This window comes from Amia ocellicauda, chromosome 10, assembly GCF_036373705.1.
Source record: "Amia ocellicauda isolate fAmiCal2 chromosome 10, fAmiCal2.hap1, whole genome shotgun sequence".
Classification (NCBI taxonomy): domain Eukaryota; kingdom Metazoa; phylum Chordata; class Actinopteri; order Amiiformes; family Amiidae; genus Amia; species Amia ocellicauda.
Window position 1 is genome coordinate 2,444,151 of NC_089859.1, and position 14,208 is coordinate 2,458,358.

At 40.0% G+C, this 14,208-nt stretch overlaps 1 protein-coding gene across 2 annotated transcripts; it reads right to left on the bottom strand.

The window, feature by feature from the left end:
• Positions 1–1,413: 1,413 nt before the first annotated feature.
• Positions 1,414–12,531, bottom strand: eda2r (ectodysplasin A2 receptor). 2 transcript variants are annotated; one of them, XM_066714721.1, is made up of 9 exons: positions 12,295–12,531; positions 10,624–10,720; positions 9,617–9,795; positions 9,271–9,359; positions 8,674–8,838; positions 8,024–8,134; positions 7,104–7,639; positions 5,483–5,531; positions 1,414–3,181 (listed from the first exon to the last, which is right to left on the bottom strand). In XM_066714721.1, the coding sequence occupies exons 1-9, from the start codon at positions 12,516–12,518 to the stop codon at positions 2,889–2,891; spliced, it is 1,743 nt and encodes a 580-aa protein (XP_066570818.1). In that variant the 5' UTR covers positions 12,519–12,531; the 3' UTR covers positions 1,414–2,888. The 2 variants fall into 2 exon arrangements, with proteins under 2 accessions (XP_066570818.1, XP_066570819.1); XM_066714722.1 differs by lacking the exon at positions 12,295–12,531 and adding an exon at positions 11,386–11,832.
• Between the last annotated feature and the right edge of the window lie 1,677 nt (positions 12,532–14,208).

The window sequence follows — 14,208 nt, forward strand, 5'->3', positions numbered from 1 at the left end:
CTGACAGTTCTTTAAGATGTTTTTTCTGACAGTTGCTGAAGCACTTGTTCACAATCAACACATGCTCCAAGTTAGACATACTTCTACTGAATTAAATCAAGCATATTTTCTCCACGTGTCACTCATACCTTCATAATGAATGCCTCAGAAATTGAATAAAGATGAGAACAAAAGCCTCTGAGTCTTGTCGTACGGAGGATGTAATTAGTTTGAACCATCCAGTGTTATTTATGTAAGCTTATGGATTATGAGGAAACTTTCAAAAACTTCTGCAAGTGTGATCGAGTTGAGAAAGGATGGCTAAATTAACTAGGTTTTGGAAAGTAATCTGAAATTATAGACTAGCATCCTTAATAGTGAGTAATAAAGCAAATTAAACAAGTTTCCACACTGACTACAGTATTGATTCTGCTCTTTACATTGTGATCTGTGTGTAGGTCAGAGATAATTAAATTTTGTACTTTGGAATAAGAGTAATAGTTAATTGATTTATCCTGTTTTTAATGGGCATTCAAACAGCTCGCACTGGTGTAAGTGATTTGAGAGTGCGTGGAACATATCATGTGCTATAATGAGCATCTTGACTTTTCAGATAAGTGGGAATTCCAAGGTTGTGGCTTGTTTCACTTAATTACTTATATAACAGCAACTGGTAACTGTAACATAGGGGGGGAAATGGTGCATGGTAAATATTTTGGAAAACAAGTATAGCAATATTTCATAATATAATCAAATAATACAAGTAAGCACAATAATAATCATAATAACTTATAAATTGAAATTGATCACCTCCTTTTACTGACATGCGGTATACATGAATCTCAGCATGTGATGGGATGTAGTCAGTAGGTTTAGATTAATAACAAAGTACTGGTACATAATGTGATCTAAAGTAAAGTATATAATTAATCTTAAAGGGTTTCCCAGGCGCCGACACTGGCTTGTTTCAGTTTTGTTTTGTTTTTACTAAATTGGTATGTAAGACCAGAAATGTGCAACCTGGGTTTGAGAATAATTTATATATATATATATATATATATATATATATATATAATGTTTCTATTAAAATGGGAACTATTCCTCCTCCACCCCAACTGTCACAGGGATCCTGCTGCCCCCGGATGGGAGTTCACCAGAACAAAGCAGAAGACCTTTTGACAGTTGCCTAATAAAACTATAATAGCCGTTATGCTTTTAAACAACTGTGTGTATCCTCCTCTTCCTCCTCATAAAAATGATTAACTTGAAAAACTTAAAGCACACATTCTTCACTGGAATCCTGCCACAGACTTGTATGCATTATTTATTTAAGAAGATTATTTGAAATTTGCCAGCTCAATTTGCAGCAGGTGTTTTTAACAATCCTATCTGCTGCATGAGCAAAGCATGGGAACAGACATTAAACAAGCTACACTATCTTAAACAATTTATTGCAATATTACAATACAAAAAAATATATAAAAAAACATCAATAATCAAAAGCATCAGTTACAACAACAAGACATTATATTTTAACAAAGTATGTAATTAGTTTCTAGTGTTACCACTAAAGTTGTGCAAATCCCTTTGAATATTTCTAATTGTGTTACCATGTGCAGCCAATACACAAATATCAGAGCTTGCAGGGCTCTTCCAGGTCAGACATCTGTTTTTGATGTCACCTTATGGACTCCATTTGTAATGCACATCTTTCTCTCCTATTTATGTCCAATGAACACAAAGGTGATCCACACTGCATACATTAAACACAGCACAGTAAATAAAACAAGTGAAGCCTGAGGTGTGGCTATGACATCATGACCAGAGCTCCAGTTTGCAGCTCCTAGACCCCCTCAGGTCTTATTGATAATCAGCCAGGCTCTCTATCCTAGACTTGTTTGCATATTTGTGTACATATATACCATTGAAATTTAAAGAAGGCTTAAATATAGTGGTCAGATTCCTATCTCCCCATCCTTTTCACATTCAGGTAAATCACACAATGATTAAAAAATATATCTGTGGAGCTTTACAAAAGGATACCAAGTTACAAAAGGCCTAATGTACACTTTTTTTTTAACACTTAAATGTAACCTCATAGTTTTTAATTATTATTTTATCGTTGTTTACAGTAAACCACAAACTCATTCATGTTGGCTAAATGAATCAAAGGAGACAATCAAGGTCAACATTTCAAACGTTGAGGGACCAAGCAATGTATTTAAAAAATTGTCCCTGAAAATAATTACAAATTATAGACAGTTCCCAGAGTACAAAGCAATATGAATTATTATCCAGTAATTAGTTTTTGTCAATATTACGGTACAGATTCAATTTAAAAGATCTCCTAGTAGTTCTTAGAACATGTAGTATCATGAACATTAGTTTTACTTTTTCCAAGAGTTATTGTGATCGCTGTCTTTTTAAAAGCCTAAATTTGGTCAATAGATTGCTTCTCTGAAATAAATAACACAGGAAAATCATCCGACTGCAAAACAGATTGACAAGCTCCAAGTTTGCAGACCTTTTGAAGGAAACGCAAGTGCAAAACAGACAGAACAACAAACCTACTTGATATATAGCAAATAAAAACACTGATGAAATTCATCCTTTGCTCAACAAAGTAACGATCATCCCTCTAATTTCTAGAACGAGTTCAGTAGCTTCAACACTGGTCATTTTTAAATGCACGGAAATCACGCTTTGACAAACAGCGCATCTGTGTTTCATTTTAATGACACATCTCATCTATCGGCAGTTCTTTGCAGCACTGAGAGAGAAAAGCAGTGACCTGCACGTTCCCGACTGTCGCTGTAATGCCTCTCTGTCACACTGCGGCAGTTAGCTGGCTTTTCTGTGTCATTCTGGTTCACCTGGACCACAGCAATTTGCATCCGTGTTACTGGCGGCTAATGGGTGCAGACACTGAACCGTCTCTGAGTGGCATATTCGCACAGGAGGAACAGCGCGTCGAACCTCTGCAGTCGGTGGAACGTGTTCAGCAGGTCAGGCACGGTGCTCAGCGTGCTGCAGGAGAGGTAGTTAAACACGTGCTCAAAGCCCCGCATGCTGTCCAGCACCTGCCCGGGGACCCTGAGCTCCAGGCCCACCTGTCTGAAGTTCTTCACTCCCGGGAACGATGGGTCCAGCTTCAAGGACAGGGCTTCGACCACAGCCTTGGGCACCCGACCCAGATGAACCCCTGGAGGAGATGACAAGAGTCCAAGTCAGTGACCTCAGGCACGGTGAGGTCAGTCGGTGGCAGAAACACTATTAAATATTCACCACAGCTTGTGTCAGCATGGAAAACCTTCATCAGGGCTTTCTTTAATGTCACTAAAATTAAATCGGCAGGATAAGTTCCACTCAAAATCCAACTGGTGCGGATTTGCGGACGTGAGGTTATTCGAATTCCAGGAGACGGGGCTTTAACTTCACAGAAGCATTCGAGAGCAAAAGATCCCGGTCGGACGACTGTGCTCTCATTCACATTCAGAACTGCTTTCATTTCAGACATTTCCCCCAAAACTAATTCATATTTTATCACTGGTTGCCCTCAGCTAGTTCTGAGTCTCCTGATCTCCCCATTAGATATTTGGGGACAATTAGTCTCTTTGGATCGAGAGGAAAATGCACCCAGACAAGAGTTTACACACAGATTAGTCAATACTGTCTCCAAAATGTGTTGTCAGAAACAGTAAGGCATTGTGAATTCAGCTATATTTCTCAGCCAAGATAATGGATAGATTTGGGACACATTTTGCACAGTGGAAACGGATCAGTAACGGCTCATGAAGCAGGCATGTTCAAGTGCTTAAAAGTTTCATGCAGGACTTTAAGAATCAAATACAGTATATCTGTGTACATCACATGAATTCTCATCCACTGAAGTTAATGCTGGCAAGACAGCTGATGCTGCAGCTTACGAGGCGACTCCCAGGCAAATCCTGGATTTGATAAAAAAAAAAGTTTCTGAATCTGTAGTCACAGTGACTCCTTAACCTGCCAGCCAAGAACTAACAGAGGATATTTCTGAAAGGAATTAAGTGCTGTTAAGAAGTTTGACCAATTAACAGTTCGAGGAGTATATTTATAAAGATTGTTATCAATAGTTGGCAGGATCTGCTTTAAAAGTTTGCCGATACTCCCAGCTGTTTTCTACCCTAATGTAAACCTCTGATGATATTCACAGAACACTGAATGTTTACTTCGAGGAAAGTACTCTGTGTTTAAAATGCTGTAAACCGTGCATGCTTCACTTGGTCACAAGCATTGCAAGATGAGGAAAGTTAGGCTGTCCCTGCTTTACTTACGTTATATCATTTAAAAGCCATTAAAAAGGTCAGTGTAGTACATCCAGTTTTTCTCATCCTACACGCACAAAACAGACATCCTTTGTCAACTATGAAACCTAAGGTACATATTGTAAAAGCATGTTTCTTGTACCACAGAAGTATAGTGATATAAAACTTTATTATTAGCTCTTTGCATTTTTAGACTGGATTAACAGTAATCGGGATGAAACTAACTCACTGTGGCATTCGGAGTGGCATGAAAGCTTTATTCTCCTGGATAAAACATTCCTCACATCAATTTGTGATTCAAAAGTGCTTTTGAAATGTATCCATTCATAATACTATTACTATAGCTCATGATTACAACTGTTGCTACTCACAGCTGTAGGTTAGGACACTTGACTGCATGGTGCCTGAAGAAATATTTCAAAACACCACAGAAGAAAATAATGTTACACAAGCCCTGAAGGGTAAATTGATCGGGTTTGACTTGTGGCAAATCACTGATCAGTAGGGTCAGATGTGTTTCAGCTGCAGTAACGTCTTCAATGATTTGCACTCAGTGTCTTCAAAGACACTAAAGCAAGAAGAAACCAGGTTAATCACTCTGGATCCCCCATCGTATTTTAAACAGCCTCCTGCATTTCTTCACTAATCTGTTTAGTCTTTGATGTCTTTTGATCCGTTTAATAAACCAAACCGATGCCTTATATTTAAGGGTCGGTCTGTGATTAAGCAGCTAGTGATGATTTGGAAATTATAATACTAAAGGCAATCTCAAAAGCAAAACATAAGAAGAAAATAATAGATTGAATCTAAAACCCCATTCACACTGAAACAATTGCCGGCAAATTGGCGGCATTTTGTTGCCAGCAAGGTCTGTGTGAATAGGTTATTGCCAGCAAATCATTGCCAGCAATTTTCTGGCAAGGCTCCTAGTCTAATTGCCAGCAATAGAGTGTCCGTACAATGTTTATAAATTCCTTGTACAATTTTAAACACATTTATTTAAACATTGGATGTTTACACAACTAATCATCATTGCAGTATTGTGTTAATAAAAAATATATATATTAAATGTAAGCCATTTGCAGATTATAATATAATACAAATATGTAATATAACATTATTTATACCTGTATACCTATCTAAAATAACAGCATATCGGTTATAATAATATACACATGAGTACTAGACATTGCACTCACCCTGCGTGACATCACAGCTCGTCTTTACCAGACTCTGAACTTTAGAAACCTAGATTTAAAGAGAGAGATAGAGAGAGAGAGAGAGAGAATTAATGAAAGAGACACACAAAGCAGTTCAGCTAGACATGTCTCTCAGGGAAAGGGCAGCTCTTGGTTGGCTACTGGCAAACTACAATACATGCCTGAATAAAATTAAAATTGGTGGTGTGTACTTTTCATATTGTGAATTAAATTACTTAAACAAAAATGTAATCTTATTTATCACTTATTTATCCCCAACCTTTCACATTTTATTACTTTCTTAATTCTAAAATCACTTGGAAAGTCGGGTGAGTGAGCAGACATCAGCGCTGTGCATCTGTGGTTCCTCAGGAGAGACAAGACAGAGACAAGTCTTCAGAAACGCACATTGTGACAGACATGCTATTGTCCGTTTGCTCAGAGACCCATAGGCAGCTTTTACACCGTCCAGACAATGGGATGCAACTGAGACTGCGGCAGTCTGACCTTCAAGATTAGATTTAATTATGATTTAAGGCAGGGGTGGGGATCCTTTTTTCATCAAGGGCCATTCGAGTGTTCACAAATGTATTCACAGGCCACAACCTTAATTAATACACCTTCATCAAAACATTAATACAGATGAAACTTACATTCTAATGCAAGAACAAATCACTTTTTTCTAAACGCGCACACTGCAGTCAAAACATAAATAACTATATAGCCTACAATAAGCAAAAAGCTCAAAACAGCATACAATAAGAGAATGAAACAAGTGTAAACGTAAATATTGGAATAATGCTCAAAAGCAATATTGTATAGTTCAAAAATAACTATTGCATTTATCAAAACATAACTGTACACTAAAGTAAACATTTCCAACACTGTGTAAACTTTGTTTTCAACATACAAAGTTACAGTGAATAAAATCAGTGTATTTCAATAAACGATTTACTATATATTTAGCCTGCATATCGGGACGCTCCACACAGGACACGTTTCTGAATTTTTCCCTGCAGGAGCTCGTACCTAACACTGCATTTTGACAGCCTCTCCAGGTGAACACTTTTACTGCACGAATATATAGCATCGCAATAAATGCTCCTCCACTGATATTGTCCATGAATCATTATTTTGGTGGATGTGCTGCGCTATTGCTCTCTGTACTGTACAGTATTAATCGTGTATTGATCAGTGGAGTAAAAGCACTCGGTGCCATTTGGACCTGGCGTTTCACTCGCAGGTTTTCACAGCCCTGGCACAAACACACGAATGATCTGTCATTGCCAGTATCACTGATGCCCCTGAATCAGTCATGTTCATATACACAGCATGTCCAAAACGCGCTCTCTTCAATCTCCGTTTCCAATCCATGTTTATTTGCAGGTAATCACTGTATGCACTCAATCTGACTACAGCTGTAAGAAAACCCCTGTAATGCTGGACGTTCCCCACCCCTGATTTAAGGTCTGAACAGATTCCCATACCAAACCCAGTTTATAGTCATCTTGATTGTATTTGAACATTGGGAAGAACAGAATATTAAGATACAATCCCAATTAAAGTACGATTTTGTATTTTTATGAGTTAGTTAGCCATCAGTTATTATAAAGCTGGTTACCATCTCACTGCAGTTGATGCTGTCAGTGCCGAACTGGTCACTGGTTCTCTCACAGCCGTCGGTATCCAGGTCAGGTCTGTCAGACGCTCTGCTGCTTTGCTCCGCTGACCTGTTGTCCACAGAGCAGCCCTCCATCTCCGCTGGCACCAGGACAGGACTCTCCTGAAGAGCTTCACAACTCTGGAAGTCCATCTCGGTGCACTCGACCGGGGTGTGCTGCAGACATGTGCGCTGGTCAGAGGCACAGTACAGGTTGGCCGGTCCTTTATCCTGTTTAGATTCCCACTGGGTAGAAGACATCTCTGAGGGATATTCGGCACTGTGTCCGGAGCTGGAGGACCTCTGAGATGAACAGGCCGAGGAGCAGTGACCGCACGGCAGGTCTCTCATCAGAGGCTGGGTTTCAGACGAGCTCCTCAGGAACGGAGGTTTGAGATCCGGGGACATCGTCATGGTCCCTGCGAACGAACACGCCTGGATGTAGGATCTTAAGCTGGTGGGAGACGTGTCCTCTGCAGTGAATGGGTGAGACGGACCTGTGGAAATGGGACGTGTATCAGAGCTCTCACAACGACAGGGTATAAGGAACTTATTTATAGACCTCTGGATCCAGAGGAACACTGGGGAAATTGTGTTCACACTCACACAATAGAGAGTCTGACCTGTATGGAACAAAAATATATATGATTTATTGTATGCAACAACACAAAACCACACTTGGCTCGTGTGAAAGGAATACATGGGTACACACTTCCCCCAGAACCTAAACAGAACACAGCAAAGTATAGATTAATGTATTTTATTCATGTTCTATCCTTTTGCATCCTGTGAGATGGCAATGACAATAACGAGGACTTGCTTCAACATCAATGTTGCAATAGTGTCTTTCTGGGTGATAATTTGAGGGTCAGCCATCTTACCCGTGACTCGCACTTTGTCCTGAATTGTGGGGCTCAGAGTAATTCTGGTTTCAGTCGTGGCATCAGACTCCCCCGCTTCCCTCCGAACAGCACTTTGAGACCTCAGGCACCCTTCAAAGAACAGTACAATACTATCACAAAAGTATGATGCACAATGTAGATGGTGTTTACCATGATTGATTCCCCCTTTCACAGCCAGTTTGCACTGTACTTCTTATTTCCCTGAACCACAAACATGAAATCTCCTCTTACTAACATAAATAGAATTGTTTATCACATGGAATTAAACTATATTTACAAAAGAGTAGGTTGGATGTATCTGTTAGTCATGTTTACACCTTTATTTAAGACTAATCTCTTATCACGACTGAGCTTCCATTTAGCATAACAATTACATTAACTTATTATTTATAAAGTGTATTTTCTGTCAGAGACAGACACTCCCTAGAGAGACAGTAAATCTAGCACTCCTTTTACATAATGAACACTTGTCTGGTCTATTCAAACACCAACATTTATCATAAACAATTATCAACATCAAATCTGAACAATTTCGTAATTGGCCCCTCCGAACAAACAGAGCTCACCACACCGAGGTTAACTTTTATTATGGTAAACAAAATGAATAAGGGAATTAAAAAAATCAATACCTTGAACAAAGTTCCTTATAAAGGTGCGCCTGCAGTACACAACAGACAGCATCACTAAAGCAATCAACACGGTACCCAAAGCGGCACAAACTGCAGCCGGTATCGTGGCATCTTGCGGGGTTGCTTCTGAACTCCACACCCTCACAACATCGATGCCTCGGCTTCCTGCAACGCAAGTCACAAAATAAACACAACTGCCGACTCCGATTTGAATTCAAATACAGTCTTCAAAGGAGAATTGGTTTCATTTTGGGTTTAAACGCTGACAGGTATCATTTTCATGATGGGGCTCACTCACTCTTGAAATGATTTGAAAGTGTTCTGCAGTTTCTGTAACAGCACCAACTCAAAGCCATTAAGTCTTTTACAAACTTTTATGTCACTTTCGCAGCTCCAGCTGAAATAAAGTTGATCCTGTGTAACAGTACATCTTGAATAGCTCTTCATTTCAAATCACGGTTAATACATTTCTATCTGGTGTGCAGTAACCACACTTGCTGTCGGGAGAATAGGACAGTTTCATATTTAATATACTGTTGTTCCTACATAGCCATTACTACAAAGTATGTCTCATAGTTTGTGTTTCCAACAACCTACTTGTGCACTGAGGCTCGCTGGCGGACGAGAGAGCACAGGGCATGCACTCCAGATCCCGCAGACCGTCGATACGAGTTTTACTGAAAAACCTGCAGATCAGAGAAGAACACAGGTCAGCTTTAGAAGACACACTTTTATATTCATTGTTCGTGTTATTTATCTTTGTATGCATGCATCTATACTTTAACGTATATCTCTAAATTGGACAATTAGAATTTCTACACATCAGTTCCTTTCGTGCATTTTTCTTTTTTCTGCCCTCGCTTGTGTTTCTGCAGCTCCAGGTTGTGTGTGTCTCAGTGCTGTGTTGTCACAGTGTGCAGGTGCCGTACAGAGAGCCACCCACCCTGGTAAACACTCTCCACACACCGCGTTGCTGCTGCCGGTGCAGTTGGAGGTCTGGTGTCTGTTAACGAGTTTACAGGACTGACACACTTTGCAGCCGTGATGCCCCCAGTCATCTTTATACCACCTGGGCCTGCAATTCACACAAAGGGCTTCTTCTCCGCTGCTGTAGCCACAGTCCTGTTGACAGGGGAAAGCAGAGGAAGGAATGAACTGGGAATGAAACGAAAAACACAGACGAGCACAGGCAACTCTGTCATCACTCTGGGAAAGGAATGGTTTATTTTTATATATAAAGTCTGACACCATCTTGAAGAGGTTGCATTTCAGTCAAATTACACCAAAGATTGTTGCTATGGAAAGATAACAGATGTTTTGTGTTTTGTTTTTTTCATCTATCTAGATATAAATCCTTATGATTTTCTCCCTGATTGCACAAAAACATTTTTTAAAGACAGCTTCTCGAGACTATAAATGTAAAGTGGAGGTACAGTAGAGTACTGTTGTTTCAGCTTCCGCAGGGCCGAGAGGTTACTCGAGTTCAGGATTAAAGCAGCTTTGGCAGGAGGTCGCTTTTACAGCAAATGTGCAGATTCAGGGCCCGTCTGCCAAGTGTACTTGATTCAGGGCCCGTCTGCCAAGTGTACTTGTGTGAACTTGGAACAAAGCTTCTTGTGCCAGCAGGCTTCTTTCACCACAGTCAAAATACACTCTGCTCCCTCTTACAGTAATCTGAACTCCTAGCCGCACTCTTGTGTTGTTGTTTTGCAGTGCAGTGCCTTTGCATTAGCCGGGGGTATTCGCTCCAGGTATATCTGTCAGTATAATCTGTAGTCCTCTTTGTAAGAATGGCCTATATTCTATCAATCAATCTATCTATCTCTCCAGATCACATACTGTGCTGCAGGCCCTTTCTAAATTGACTAAAATGGCTGCTGATCAATGCTGCACGCATTGTTTGTTTGTTGTATGAAATGGACCCATGGGATCAAAACAACACAAACCCACCTCGGAGAGCTCCTGTCCCGGGCCACACTGCTGGCATGGGAGACACTTCCCATCCACAGAGAACTGGTTTGCAGAACAATCCATAGAGAAGATGGCTCTGTAATAATAATAGTAATAATAATAATAATAGCAATAACAATACATATTAATACAAATACCTAAAGAATGAAGGAAGGTATGGCTATTTAAGAAGAAAACAAATAAAATATCTTACAAAATGAATGCAGAGATTCAGGGCAACAATGTATACAGACCCAGTTATTCAAGTAAAGAAAACGCGGCTTTAACTGTTAAAAGCAACAAGTAACACGTTGCTGATCTTCTCATGGTGTTGTTGAGACTGTATATTGTCATTGCACTGCCATCGGCTGTGTGGTCTGCTGTCCTGAGTCGGAGAAGAAACACACAGAGCTATTTTAAATCACTACACTGACCCAGCAGGTCAAACTACACCCCCCAGTTAGGGATGTAACCCCAGCCGCACCAGATATGACACAACTAGTGTCTGCGTCTTTTAAAAAAAAATACTGGTATTTAACCGAAATCTTTTAAGTTCATATCACAAAGAGTGACTCATTCAAAAGCCTGTGTGTAACAGTTAATTGAATATGCGGATTGTTTTAAAGAAGCCCGCAAAGACTCCTCTAACTACCGCGTTTATTTGTTAAGGATAACATGCACGATTGTTACACAAGTGAAAAACTCGTGTACAATGAGACACAGTAACCGCCTCTCTCTCTGACAGAAGCCCCGGTACTGTACCTTGTGCATCTGCGGCGCACTCCTCACACATACACAAAGACTTTAGTCCCTCGGTGAATCCCCGTGCAGTCTGTGCAGTCTGTGCGGTTGTGCAGTTTGTGCGGTTGTGCAGTCTGTGCGGTTGTGCAGTCTGTGCAGTTTGTGCGGTTGTGCAGTTTGTGCAGTTTGTGCAGTTTGTGCGGTTGTGCAGTCTGTGCAGTTTGTGCGGTTGTGCAGTCTGTGCGGTTGTGCAGTCTGTGCAGTTTGTGCAGTTTGTGCGGTTGTGCAGTCTGTGCAGTTTGTGCAGTTTGTGCGGTTGTGCAGTCTGTGCAGTTTGTGCGGTTGTGCAGTCTGTGCAGTTTGTGCGGTTGTGCAGTCTGTGCGGTTGTGCAGTCTGTGCAGTTTGTGCGGTTGTGCAGTTTGTGCAGTTTGTGCAGTTTGTGCGGTTGTGCAGTCTGTGCGGTTGTGCAGTCTGTGCAGTTTGTGCGGTTGTGCAGTTTGTGCAGTTTGTGCAGTCTGTGCAGTTTGTGCGGTTGTGCAGTCTGTGCGGTTTGTGCAGTTTGTGCGGTTGTGCAGTCTGTGCAGTTTGTGCGGTTCTGCACAGTGGTCTGCGCACTGCTGTATCCCTGCCGACACCGCGCTGCTACACATGTCCCGACTTGTCCCAACATGTCCCGCAGCATCCCTGTCTGCACAAACTCACCCCTGGATACGCTGACACTGCAACTCTGAAGCTAAAGCCATTGACACAACGATACATTTAAATTGCACAATTAGACAGCTTGATCTCCACAGTTTACCTATACAATCTTCAAAAAATATGTTCCCTGTCAATTCTCTGCACTGGATCTGTTCTTGATGTTATGAATGCAGAGACTGAATAACCCTGAGCGGTGCTGGTCAATTTGACTGTAGTGTGTAGTGTATTACCTGCGAGACACGATGTCCCGGCTGATCGGACCCACGACCCGGACGCCCCGCACTGAGCCGCTGATCTGAGCCGCTGATCGGGCAGCCGCGCTCTGGCTGCAGGGCCAGGTTGATGCAACAGCGCGCAACTTCAGAGCAATCTGCGCCACGTCCACGTCTGCACTATCCACAAATAAGCGTAAATACACCGAGAGGAGAACAAATACATAAAGACATACATACATAGATACATATTAATTAATACATAAATGTTGATATAAATATAAAATGTCCATGTTATACCGATATGTATTTATTTCAATATTTATTCATCTATTTATGGATTATTTTCTATCTGTATTTATTTTACATTTTGGCATAGATAGTCCTCCGTAAGCAACTTAAGACCGCCCACCTCTACCATGACCCCAGTGACTGAGGGGGCAAATGAGCAGTCACTCACTCACTCACTCACTCATTCATTCTCTCACTCAATCACAAAGCGGGGTTTTTAAATCCTCTGCCAAGACCCTTGGGATACAGTGTAGTTCTGCTATGACAAATATTTAAATTCATTATACCTATGGGTATATAGAAAGTTTTAATTATATATATATATATATATATATATATATATATATATATATATATATATATATATATATATATATATATATATATCTTAAAGTCTCGCTAAAAGGCCCAGACCTTCTCTTGATGAGGTAAGGTCACTGCCCTGTGGCGCAGGAGACAAAGGTTTGAATCTCAACCTGGCTGGAACCCCCCGGGATGTTTTATTGGTGTGAGAAGTGGGATGGAAGAGGTGCACTGTAATTACTGGGGGGTAAGTATAGCGAATTAAAGACAATTATATCTCTTCATTTTGTATTATATGTTATGCCTCAAGTGGTTAGTATAGGAAGTGAACCACAATGTTCCACATTTTATAACATAATTAGTACTATTTGTATCGGAGGAAGAACCAAAATAAATGATCACAACCGGAATAACGCAGATTAGTTTTGCTATTTAAGAGTTAAGCACATTGCTGTTAACAGATTCTATGTTCTACTTCAATTAAGAAAAAACACAAAGCAAGTAAAGGTTAAATACATATTTTAGATTGTGTATGATTGAGGTATCTGTCATCTTACGAAAAGGAGATGGCAAACTTTATGTTTTATGAATATGTCCAATAATATAAATACAAATATAAACAAGAAGGGAACGTATATTTAAAAAAGGGGAGGGATTCAGAATGCATTTGTCTGCATTTGGTGTGTTATTAACATATATTAACATGCATTGCACCTATATCCTAAACTAGCCTTCAGATAAAATAGTCATGATGAAATTAAAATATGTGAAACACATGGCACCACAAGGAGAGGACATCAAATGAACCCTCAAAAGCTGACGGTTACTGATTTCCTCTTTTAACAATTAGTTCAATAGCTGTTAGTATTGTTAGTATAATATCAGTTTAAGTTAATGTAATCAGTAGCATTATCAATATTAGATTTTGTTTTACTAACAGAACTATTTAATCAAGTTTAATGTAATAAGATGTAATATTTGATATGAAACACAGTAGCCTTTTTGTCAAATTACTTTGTTGCTGGAGTACATTTAAATTGTTCTAAAAGCAAGCCTTCAAATACTATTAAGGTTACAAATATCATCTTTCTAAAATATCATGAACATCCGGGGCAATATGTGCCAGAGCTCTTAACTTTGACATCTGTTTATATGTCAGGATTCAAGTGATCACAGACTGACATCTCGCCTCCCCTGAAAGTGTTCAAGTGTTTTGTCATAATGGGTCTCAGGAAGATCTATTTTAAAGCAAAGAAAAAGTTACATAATTGCAAAGGATGGTGGTACCTATATTTCACCTTCGTTGATAATGGTTTTATACAGTTTAGCGGGCAAACA